Raw genomic sequence first — 12,320 nt, 5'->3', positions numbered from 1 at the left:
GTTTTCAAGAAAACGGAGACTCACAAACTTCAAATGTTTGCCACATTCCAAAAAGATTCATCAACAAAAACAAACAATGTAATCAGTGTAACAAAATTGTAGCAATCATTGTAACAAAATATTAGCAGTTTTCTCATTTTCCTTTGGTATACATCTTATGTGTAAATTCTAGATCAAACCTTGTATTGTACCTATGATTACAAATTTTGCTTTGGCAGCCAATATACGACTGATTATATCATTCACTTTTAAGGTATAACAGAATGAACTTGTCTACTATATCTTCTTCTCTGTATACTCCAACTTTAGTCTAGTTATAGCAGAAAATGAATCATATCGAAAGAGTCTAGCAGTTAACGGTTTCCCATACAACACTTATGGGAAAACTAGAGGAAGATACTTACCTTATCAGCCTTCTCCACTAGCCTGTTGTGCAGGTTTGTTGCTTTTGACTTCATACGAGGGTCTTGGCTCATCAGAAACCAGGAACAAGAGTTTCGCATCATGGGAAGCTGAGAATGATGCATTTAGCTCATGAAAATCAACGGTCGACTCAGTGGAATCATGAATATCCGAGAATGGGGCACTGGGCTCATGGGAAATTGCGAATGGGGTTTTTAGCTCATGAGAATCTGATAGTGAGGTATTTTGCACATGAGAGTCTGTTGACGAGGCACTGTGATCATGAGAATCCATCAATGACACATTAGGCTGATTAAGAAGAGTTACTGAGGCATACGGACCATCAGAAACCGACAAGAAACCATCTGGTGGACTTTCTAATGCCAATACCGTTAGATCAAGATCTCCTGCTTCACTGCTTTGCGGTGGCTTCTTGCTCTTGCTTCTTGGGACAAATGTGGTTCTCCCATCCTTGGTTTCCAAATCCACTAACAAAGCAAAATAATACTTATCATATATAAATTTTGAATTTCAACAATTCCAATATTTGACAAACTTCATAGCACAAAAGGTTCAAACCAAAATCAACACCACCAAACACTATTAAAAAACTAATCAAACAGACAGCAGTTATCTCCATAATCAATTCCAAGATAACGTCGCACAAATTCTCGAGTCCGTAGGCCTTGTGGAGCAAGTTTGCTAAACCCTAACTAGTCTCTATAAATACAATCAATGTACTTGTAATTTTATCATCAACTCAATAAAAAAACAACCTAGCGTGTACATAGGTCAGTTTAGACTTTAGACCGAACCACGTAAATCTTTGTGTCAGTGTTCGTATATTGCTTTCGTGTTTAGCGTTCAAATCTGCGTGTGCTTGATCCTAACAGGCTAAAACAGATTGTAACTCAGTTCAGCAGCTAAGACCTAATTTCACAAAATAAAGTCGCACTGATGGCCAGTAACCTAGGGTTTAAAATCATTACAATAACAACAATCAATCACTAGTTATAAAACTAATAGCACAATAATTAGCAAAATGAAAAGTTAACCAAATTTATAACATAAATTGAAGCACCAGAGGATGAAGAAGCACAGCATGACGAATAAGAAGATACCGGGAGAACTGAAGCACCAGAGGATGAAGAAGCACAGCATGACGACAAGAGGAATGAGATGAATCAGTTTGTACTTCATTGCTGACGTGGAGCTCTCTCTGCGGCCAACGGCGGAAGCCGGATTGTAGATAGGGAGATCGCCGGTGATGTCCGCCGCAGACATCGACCGCTTCCGCCATGACTGCTTGTTCATCTGAAACTGCCGCATCCGATCGAGAGTTAGGGTTTTGCGATCGGAGGTCTGTGTGAGAACAAGATAGCAATTTTGGTAATCGACTCACCGTATTTAGGCGCCAAAATTCATATCACATGCTAACACGTGACCAAATAACCAGCAGCCGAATTCGCCAGCCGCCAAGTAGCTCGCAAGCTAATTGAGATCAGTTTGCTAAAAGGCAGAATCGGCCGAGATTGCTAAAAGGCAGAATCGGCCGAGATTAATCTGAACTCGAATCTGAAAATAAGCTTGTTTAATAAGCGAGCTTAGGACCGAGTTTTGTTTATTGAGGTCGAGCTGTCCGCGAGCTTAAACAAGTCTATTATAATATTATTTATATAGTTTTCATTTAATATATACATGTTGTAAGTAAATATATATTAGTTATACATAGATTTTTTTTATTATTTGTATAACGAGCTCGAGCTTTAAATATAAAACTCAAAAAAGCCGAGATCAAGCTCTATGGGTTAAACGAGTCGAGCAAATGTTTAGACGAGCTCAGGTTTGCCTCGGCTTGTTTAAACCCCTATAAAATCGGGTCTCGAATTGAAATCCAAACCCTCCCATTTATTGAACCAGTTCAAAACAAATTGGTCTATTAATTTGTCTAATGGTGAGCATTCTATGTTTGTAGGTCTTTTGAAGCCCATATTTTATAGCAACTCATGATGTGTATTCAGTGATGAAGGCTTTTGATGAACGAATACAATATGTGTTACTTGATCAAGGCTTGGTATCGTGATGGTACTGAAAATCACAAAAAATGGGTATCTGTACTACTACCGAAAGTGCTCGGTATAGTACCAGTGTCATACCAAACAGAAAGTACTGATTCTGAAAATCATAAAAATCGGATACTAAATTTGTACCGAAAATGACCCAATACGATACGAGACAAGTTCAGTTTTGATTCAAGTACCATTTGATCATCCCCTAGTAGGATGTCCAAAAAGCTTGCGGCTTGAAGCTCACTCGGATTTAGCTTGGAAAAAGCTCGCTCGATATGGCTCGGTTTGAAACTGAGTCGAGCCGGATATCCTCAGTTTGGCTCGTTTGATAGATCGGCTCAGCTTAGCTCGGATTATCTTACTTGTAATATATTTTATTTTCATATACATTATAATATATTACAAAAAAAAAACTCATTATTGTTTGCATGTATTTAAGAGTGTAATTTGATATCTATGACATATTTGAAAGTTGATTACGATGCTTATGAACTAATATTGTATTTCGTTGAATTTTGAAACTTATTTTGTGTTGTTGAACCGGTTTTTGACTTGTAATGTATTAGGCTGAACTTATTATGGATATGTTCTTTTGAACTACTGAATAATATTTTAGACTACCGAATTTTAAGAGCTATATATTAATTTTACTTTTTAATTTCAAGCCAAATCAAACCGAGCCAATTTAATTTGAAATGAAGCGGACCCGAACTTAAATTTTCAGCTCAGTTTTAAATCAGAGTCAAACCAAACCAGCTCGAATTATAATTGAGCCTAACCCAAGCTTGACATGCTCGGCTAGCACTACACATTATGGTCTAGAACAATAAGGAGAGGGGTCAAACGATAAAGAATAAATAAGACATGGTCAACGAGTGTGGGCAAAAAGGCATGAACTGAAGCAAAGCAAAATGTGACACAGGGAGGACCGGACCAAAGTGGTTGGAGAGGATCCGATTCCGATCCAATTATCCAAACACAAATCAAACCGTATTCAACCTCCACAACGATGGCGTGTGCCAGGTTTCTCACTCTAAAAATTCAAACTTCCGGCAAGGTTAGGGCTTTTTCCGCCCTCATGTCACCGCCCTCTACGGCGGTCTTCTACGACCACCACGGTCCTCCAGACACTGTCACCAAGTCATACTCTCTCTCTCTCTCTCTGTTTTCATAACCTAGATTCTATTCAAGTTTCCATTAACAGATGCTGAGTTTGTTAAAATTGTGTGCAGAATAATCAAACTTCCGCCAGTTGAAATTAAAGCAAACGGCGTCTGTGTGAAAATGCTTGCTGCTCCCATCAATCCATCCGACATTAACAGAATTCAAGGTTCTGTTAATTGTTACTGTTGAGTTAATTTGATGCTTGTAATTATGATTGATTGTTCTGCTTTTGGTAGGTGTGTACCCTGTGAGGCCACAACCGCCTGCTGTTGGGGGATATGAGGGTGCTGGACTAGTACACTCTGTTGGCTCCGCCATACGAGATCTTTCTCCGGGCGATTTAGTCATGCTGTCTCCTCCCTCACCTGGTGAATTTTATCATCTTTAGTTTTACTTCTATTATGATAGCTTATTGGTTTGTGTTTACTTGTAGACCAACTGAGAAATCATTATAAATATTGATATTTGATATGAGCTACAGAAGCTCGGTAGGAACAGATACAGAGTTGCTACTGCGCGTGTTTTCTTGCGGTAACTGTCATAACTACTACTGCCAACTGAAGCGTTAACCGCCAATGGAAACTTTGTGATGGTTCACCCCTATGTAGTTAATATCCCGATATATCAATGATGTATCGGTCTTGGTTTTAAAATGCGCGCATCACCTGATGCAGTGATGACATCGCATTGCGTGATGCGATTCTATGATGTGCGCATCACATGATGTGGTCTGATGTGGTGCCTTATAGAGTTGACCAGTTTTTGAACAAGTTAGACGATAGCTTGAACAAATCTGACTATGGATGATGAGAGTATCTTATATCTTAGTGTTAAAAGGTTGAGAAGTTAAAATATTAGAGTATCTTATATCTTAGGTAGCGTTCGTTTCATGGAATGGAATGGAATGGAATTAGGAAGTTTTTCTTTGTAAAATTGATCTTGGTTGGGGGAGGGAGGAATTTGAAATCCTTCACTCTAATGAAATTTGTGACTATTTCAACATTCCTTAGAAATCCTTCACTCAAATGAAGGAATGGAATGGAATGTTGAAATAGTCACAAATTTCATTGATTAAAGAAATTCATTGGATTTCAAATTCCTCCATCCCCCAACCAAGATCAATTTTACAAAGAAAAACTTCCTAATTCCATTCCATTCCATTCCATGAAACGAACGCTACCTTAGTGTTAAAAGGTTGAGAAGTTAAAATATTAGCTATAAGTAAATTTTTAGTATTTTCATAATGAAGAATGCCTCGCATACGTGATGCGTGTGCTTCGCGCATTGTGCAACACGTATCAGCTTTTAGGATCAAAACGCATCAGATCGCTACACGCTGTTTAAAACTAAGATATCGGTTATCGGTCCCCTGGTGAGATATCTGTGCAAAACATCGGTGAGAATATCGGTACCAATAATATCGGCGGTGTTGACCGATATATCACCGATTTTCCCGATACTAGTACCTTTCTTTTTAGTTCTACCATTCGTCTTTCTTCTTATTGCTGCTATTAGTGTTTTAAGCCTTAATTGTTAGTGTTAAATGTTAATGTTTTAAGTCTTAGTCAGTTCCTAGTTGCTACAATTGTTAGTGTTTTGCAAGCTGCAAAAGGTTAGTTTGTTAATGATTGGAGAGTGTACTGAATTGTTAGTGTTAAATTGCTATATATATAAATTTAGCATGAGATTAAAATTACCGATATCCCTCCGCGATAACCGATATCTCAAATATCGGTCCTTGACTGATATCCGATATTTTACCTCATTAACTACTTAGGTTCACCCCATATAAATACAAATCACCTGGTCTAATTTCATAATCGATTACAATGTCAATTTCACATAAAAAGAATTTCTCTTTCTTGGAAATTCACTTTCTGTCTTATCCGGTTGTTGGTTTCGTATACCGACGATAAATTCAATTTGAAAGTGATTTAACACAATTCAGAAAGTATTAAAGTCAGAATGAAACAAAATGTTATAACCTACATGCTTGTCTTTGTCATCTTTTACCATTACTCCCATTTGTAGTAACATATTTTGAACCGTGTTATGCTTCCTTTGTGTTACAAGTATCCTATAGAATCTTTTATCTTTAACAACATGTGTCTGCCAAGTATCCTATAGATGTATGAATACCATTTTGATTACGTATGGCAATATGATTTCTTCGTAGGTACATGGCAGACACATGTTGTTAAAGATAAAAGATTCTGGCACAAACTTGATAAAGATACACCAGCGGAATATGCTGCCACAGTGACAATTAATCCTTTAACTGCTCTAAGGATGATAGAAGATATAGTGGATCTCAAGTCAGGTGCTAAAATGTCTGGTGATATTACATTTTTCATGTTCTAATATGCTTTCACCTTATGAAGTTTTATTCCATAAATGAACAGGGGATGCAATCGTGCAAAATGGAGCAACCAGCATGGTTGGCCAATGTGTCATTCAGCTCGCTAAACTTCGTGGCATTCACACCATTAATATTTTAAGGGACAGGTCAATAAATAATATTTTCCAATTTGCAAATGTCCTATGTAGTTAATATCCCGATATATCAACCGATATGTCGATTATTGGTCCTCTGCCGAGATAGTGGTACAAAATATTGGTCAGAATATCGGTACCGATAATATCAGCGATGTTGTCCGATATTTGACCGATATTTGATCGATAAATCACCGATTTTCCTGATATCAATTTCAGTACCATTCTTCTTATTTCTACCGTTCATTTTTCTTTTTATTGCTACTATTAGTGTTTTAAGTCTTAATTGTTAAATGTTAGTGTTTTAAGTCTTAGTCAGTTCTTACTTGTTACAATTGTTAGTGTTAAATTGCTATATATATAAATTTAGCATGATATTAAAATTACCGATATCCCACCGCGATAACCGATATCTCAAATATCGGTCCTTGACCGATATCCGATATTTTACCGCATTAACTACTTAGCAAATGTCATTTCTTAAGTTTACCTTTAGCAAAGAAAGTAGTAGAATTTAGGTTTCTCTTACTGTTTCATACCTAAAGTTAGATTCAGTTGTTAGTTAACGTATGGAATATGTTGTTCACTTGTAGGCCGGGGTCAGATGAAGCAAAAGAGAAACTCAAGAAACTTGGTGCTGATGAAGTGTATACTGAGAGCCAACTCGATGTGAAAAATGTCAAGAGTCTTTTGGTATGTTTTTATGTCAAACTGATTCAAAATTGTTATCTACAATCTCTTGTTTTTCTTTTCTGTATCACACTTTCAATTCCTGTTGTAGGGTAATGCACCTGAACCCGCTCTGGGATTCAACTGTGTTGGTGGTAATGCTGCTTCTCTGGTTCTAAAATTCTTAAGGTGGGATTAAGTTTCAGGGGAAATGGACTGTATCACCCTCAACTAAGCAAAATTGGCCAATACCACGCCCAACTTTCAAGTTGGCTCCCACCACCCCCAACTGGACAGTTTGGTGTACATGTCACCCTGGCGTTAACCAAACAATAACTCAGTTAGTTTTTCTTTGCTGACATGGCTTTTTATCTGATGTGGCAATGTGAAGTGGCTTTTTTAATTATAATTAATATACATATATATAATAGTGTGTATATTTTTTATATATAAAGAAAAAACCTCTATCTCTCTAACTCTTCTTCTCCCTACCTCTCCAGCCACCACCAACAACCACCTTCGGCCACCACTCTCCAACCCACAACTAAATCTCTACCATTAAATCTCTTATAAAATAAGCACTAGATTGAAACTTCTGAAGAGGATTTTGCTGAATTTTACCTTAATTCCAGATTGTTTCTCCTTCAAGCTAAAAGTTAGATTCAGATGCAGATGGAAGAATAGCAGATGTTCTTGGATTAGAGGTGCAAATGGAAGAATAGCAGATGCAGATTTGGTTTAGATCTGGCACCAACGAGCCAACACGTTTGGCGGCAACTACGGTTTTGAATTGGGGGACCTAAAGGCTTACTTGACTCTGGTCTATGGTGGTAGTACCGTAATTTTTGTGTGTGGAGGATAAAAACAACACCGGTGAGATTGTGCTTCGACGGGACGAGTGACGGGACGACGGCGGCTAGTGACAGGGACGACGACTGAAAGGAGGCTAGTGACAGGGACGACGACTGAAAGGAGGCTAGTGACAGAGATTGTGCTTCGACGGGATGAGTTCTTCTTTATCATCGAACGAGAACAGAGCATGGCTAGTACAGGGATGACGACTGAAAGGAGGCGGCGACGGCTGGGTTTGAAACTTGATTTTGGGTTGTGTTTGTTGTTGATTTTGGAAACTGGTTGTTTTTATCATTGCCGGTGCGATTTGTGCTTCGATCTATGTTGGCGGAGGTGATGGTGGTTGGTGGAGGTGATCGCCATCATAAACCATGGCCTCTCGATCGCCGGAGTTGGGGTTTGAGATGAAATGCATCTGAATTTATGGTACCGGAGTTGGGGTTTGAGATGAAATGCATCTGATTTTAGGGTATTTATATAATCCATTTCCCCTTTTAAATTAAATCAGATTAAAAAGACATGTAAGCATGCCATGTAAGCATGCCACTTAGGATAAGAGGGTTGGCCATGTAGGATTACAAGGACACGTAGGATTAAAAAACAAACAGAGTTAGTGTTTGGTTAACGCCGGGGTGACATGTACACCAAACTGTCCAGTTGGGGGTGGTGGGAGCCAACTTGAAAGTTTGGCGTGGTATTGGCCAATTTTGCTTAGTCGAGGGTGATACAGTCCATTTCCCCTTAAGTTTCATACGTAATTAACTATATCTCACATGGTTGTAAAAGTCCCGCCTAGGTTCCGAGTACTCCCCGAGTACTCGCTACAAGGTAGGCTGCCGAGGCCTGAGTACTGTTTGCCTAGGCCAATTACTCCCCGGATAATCTTCGCCTAGGCGAGTACTCCCGAATCCGACTAGGGAGCGCCTAGCGACTTTTGCAACAATGATATCTCATTATAACATATTCCTTCAGTTATATTACTAATCATGGTTTCAGGCAGGGTGGAACGATGGTGACTTATGGTGGTATGGCTAAGAAGCCTGTAACTGTATCAACTTCAGCCTTTGTATTTAAAGTAAGTAACCAGTTTATTATCCATTCACACCCTTATCCCATGCAAGATATCGCCTTTTGCCTGAATGACGAGCCTTTTTTTTATATATTACGGGTCATGTTGACCCACCAAGCCCTTTTTTCCAGTTTTGTAAAGAGTAAAGAATCAAACTATTAGAAATGATTATATAATTTTAAAACTCCTTTTCTTGCAGGAGCTTACTTTAACAGGATTCTACGTGCAAAATTGGTTGAGTTTAGATAGAAATGAAGAGTTGAGAGAAATGTTAGATTACCTTTTGGGCTTGATTCGCGAAGGAAAATTGAAATACGAGTTAGTCCCTTGCTCATGCATTTCATTATCTGTTGATCTTTCCATTACTATACATAAATGTCGGGTTTTTTTTTTTTTTTTTTCTTGCAGCATGGAGCTTGCTCCTTTCAGTGAATTTCACACGGCGTTAGACAAGACACTTGGAAAGCTTGGAAGCCAACCTAAGCAAATCATTAAGTTCTAATACCTCGGGTTGATGTATGCAAGACTTTGCATCTTACCCATAATTCTCCATGGTACATAATACCAAAGTAATAGTTTATTTAGAAAGTAACAGGTTTTGTCTTTTTATCTATGAACTAACTTTGGTAAACCCAACTATTATACACGATACGAAGTGAAAAAATAAAAATTGGGGTAAAGAAATACTGCGATGTTGTATTACCGACTTACTGTATATTTCATCGACCTCAAAACGCTTGTCATTTATATACCAACCTCTTCTTGTCGATTGACGATGATCATGGATTAAAGAGTGTTGTGGTCAACTAAAGGATGTAATGTGAGAGAATGAGGTGGGAGAATCTAGTGAGAGGCGTTAAATGGGGGAAATTAGACCATGTGTTGTGTGGTTTAACTTAACTTCCAGCCATGATAGCACCACATAGACAAAGGGCTTTACTTAACCTACCATTTAATTATCATGTTGTGGTTTAACTAAAATTAAAAAAGAAGTGCAACCGGCTGGCTGATTGGGGTGGTACCCACAACCTTACCCCTTTGGCGCTAGTTAATGGCTGAAGTCTTAACACCCCGCGCAACGTTAGGGGGCATTATTGGCTGATGGGGGCAGGGGCGCCCGCTAACGGATAGCCTTATAGAGGGGTGACAATAGTTGTTTTGTAAGTCACCCAAACATGCCATGTTTTTTCTAGTACAAAGGAAGACAGTATATAATATTCAAGATGTGGGAAGCCCAAGTCCCCAATATAATATTCAAGATGTATAATTGTAGGGAACTAAATTTCATGTTTTAACTTGTACCTCAGGTTTTTTTTTTTTTTTAAATGAACATAGAATGGAAACTAGATGAAATCAACTACCGTTAAATTAGTTAACAGCGAGTAAATTAACATGTACAAGATTAAAACCATAAAATTTACTTAGCAATGAATCATAAATATAAATTTACATTTACATTGTATACATTAAACATTAAACATTTCATCAAACTAGTATTTTTTCCACCGCGCGTTGCGACGGAGCGCGACGAGTGGAAACACGTGGTAAGACAACACACAATTCGTAAAATGCAATGTGTAAAAGACAATTACAAAAAGTGTAAAAAACAATCCGTAAAAGACAGTTACAAAAATAGTGTAAAACACAAAGGTAGACCCGAAGTGTAAAACACAATGCATTGGCATTTACAAAAGTAGGAGTAGTATTTTAGGGGTTACAATTGCAATATTTAAAGTTGAACGGGTGTAAAAATGGAGTAATCGTGCAGGAGGCAAAAACACAAAGTCTCAAAAAAGACAAAGTGTAACAGTAGAGGGGTGTTGCGAAAATGTGTAAAAGATGAGGGGATGGTGGTGGAAATGTAAATGTAGAGGGTTGGTGGTGTAAATGTGTAAAAGCTGAGAGGGTGATGGTGGAAAAGCAAAGTAGAGGGGCGGTGCTAGAAAAGTTTGAAAGATGAGGATGTTGTGGAAATTCAAAATAGAGGGGTGATTGTCACAAAGTTTGATAGTAGGGGTGTGGGTGGCGTAAAAGCCACCAACTTTCATATTTAAGATATTATGAATTTACTAACTATATAACGATTCCCATTTCAGATTATTATTTATTGTATTAATACACTTAACATTAACTGAGTTGTACATGTTTAAAATAAGTTTAAATGCGCACCTGGAAAAATTATTTAGTGTGAGACCCTTTATATGTCCCAAGATACAGTGATATGGTAATGTTACAGTTGACATATACCGCATTTTGCACGTCTTTTTGAACATGGAGGTTGTCGGGGTATCGCTTTCTTATGGTTTGATAAATGTTGCGTGGCTTCATGTTTTGAGTTGTCAGCTGCTCCACCAGCTTGTATTCGCATTCGGAAAATCTTCACACAAACGCATGGCCCGAAAGATTTTGTGTAGGTTCATGGTTATGTTCCGGGTTTTCCACTACTATCTCCCAGATGTCATGCGTCACGACCATCACCACGAATAGTGAAAATGGGCAACCGATTTTTTTGCTGTCAGTTTTACTACTGCTGCTTTACTACAGTCACCACCACGGCCGCACACAAGCCATACCCTCCCCGTACTACCACCAATATTCTTCGATCGACGGGTGACAATAACGTAACCATTCTCGTTTGCCCTTTCTTGTACCCATTTCTTCAATTCCTTTGGAGACATAAAAAGCTAAAACACAGATACGTTTAAGTTACATTTAATATTTATTAATCTTAATTAATTGTTTTTTATTATATATACTAATTTAAATATATAACTTCAACTAAATTAATGTGATAGCTGGTTAGTTTTATACGGATTGCTCGGTTTAGTGGGTTGATCATCATCATGCGGTGGTGTGTTTGGGGGCTCTCCATCGTATACCGTCCAGATGGCCTACTTGCACGTATAAAGAATGTGATGCTTGCTTACTTGCGTAAGGATTGCTTGGGTTAGGAGGTTGCTCACCATAATACGGTGGTGTGAATGGAGGCTCACCATTGTATCCTCCGTATCCATCCGGATTGTCTTGTTGCACGTAAGAAAATTAACACCCGTATCCGTAATCCAGATATCCTTGTTGTGTCGGATAATATGGTTCATCAACAGGGGTAGGCTCAGCACCGTATCCTACGTATCCATCTGGGTTCTCTTGTTGCACGTATGAAGATTCACGCATGTATCCATAGTTCGGATACATTTGATGCGCTGGATAATATGGTTCATCAACAGGTGGAGTCAGAGCCTCATTCAAGTCTGGCAATGGTTTGTTTTGATCAACAGGGACGCCAGACACAACCTCCTCCTCCTCCTCATTAGAATTTAGAATGCCCGATTCCCCCTAAAACAATGGTATGATAAATATTTATTAATGTAAAAAACAACAATGAAGGAAGCCAAGTTAGTAAATGATACAAGAGCGGTTTTCGACACCCCCCACGAGTCATTAGAATATTGTCCAAAGAAATAGTTGTCGTCCTAAAACGATGACATTTTAGCTTCACACCCGTCCGACAATTAATAAACCGACGAAGAATGCAGATAAAATGAAGCAACCTTCATATGTCATGAATAAACAGCTAAAAGTCTATATTTTAATGTTCCAAA

At 38.3% G+C, this 12,320-nt stretch overlaps 2 protein-coding genes across 2 annotated transcripts; one reads left to right on the top strand and one right to left on the bottom strand.

Annotated features, from left to right (window-relative positions):
* Positions 1–79: 79 nt before the first annotated feature.
* Positions 80–1,874, bottom strand: LOC110939957. Its single transcript, XM_022181525.2, has 2 exons — positions 1,524–1,874; positions 80–890 (listed from the first exon to the last, which is right to left on the bottom strand). The coding sequence occupies exons 1-2, from the start codon at positions 1,729–1,731 to the stop codon at positions 409–411; spliced, it is 690 nt and encodes a 229-aa protein (XP_022037217.1). The 5' UTR covers positions 1,732–1,874; the 3' UTR covers positions 80–408.
* A 1,456-nt stretch (positions 1,875–3,330) lies between these two features.
* LOC110939958 (enoyl-[acyl-carrier-protein] reductase, mitochondrial) lies at positions 3,331–9,487 on the top strand. The gene is made up of 10 exons (XM_022181528.2): positions 3,331–3,611; positions 3,704–3,801; positions 3,872–4,003; positions 5,812–5,955; positions 6,038–6,140; positions 6,722–6,821; positions 6,910–6,986; positions 8,646–8,724; positions 8,918–9,036; positions 9,127–9,487. Exons 1-10 carry the CDS (start codon positions 3,481–3,483, stop codon positions 9,218–9,220), a joined length of 1,077 nt encoding a protein of 358 aa, XP_022037220.1. The 5' UTR covers positions 3,331–3,480; the 3' UTR covers positions 9,221–9,487.
* Positions 9,488–12,320: the final 2,833 nt, after the last annotated feature.

The sequence above is a fragment of the Helianthus annuus genome, chromosome 5 (assembly GCF_002127325.2).
Source record: "Helianthus annuus cultivar XRQ/B chromosome 5, HanXRQr2.0-SUNRISE, whole genome shotgun sequence".
NCBI lineage: Eukaryota > Viridiplantae > Streptophyta > Magnoliopsida > Asterales > Asteraceae > Helianthus > Helianthus annuus.
The sequence above is the reverse complement of the archived record's forward strand: the minus strand, read 5'-3'. Positions and strand labels throughout refer to the sequence as shown.

What these genes read in the sequence shown, in the direction of transcription:
- LOC110939957 (XM_022181525.2), bottom strand. Translation starts at nt 1,731, where the DNA reads ATGCGGCAGTTTCAGATGAACAAGCAGTCATGGCGGAAGCGGTCGATG. An exon ending in CTGGTGCTTCAGTTCTCCCG is followed by an intron (nt 891 to 1,523) that starts GTATCTTCTTAT and finishes TTGCTTTGTTAG; the next exon opens with TGGATTTGGAAACCAAGGAT.
- LOC110939958 (XM_022181528.2), top strand. Translation starts at nt 3,481, where the DNA reads ATGGCGTGTGCCAGGTTTCTCACTCTAAAAATTCAAACTTCCGGCAAG. An exon ending in CCTCCAGACACTGTCACCAA is followed by an intron (nt 3,612 to 3,703) that starts GTCATACTCTCT and finishes AATTGTGTGCAG; the next exon opens with AATAATCAAACTTCCGCCAG. An exon ending in AAAATGTCAAGAGTCTTTTG is followed by an intron (nt 6,822 to 6,909) that starts GTATGTTTTTAT and finishes TTCCTGTTGTAG; the next exon opens with GGTAATGCACCTGAACCCGC.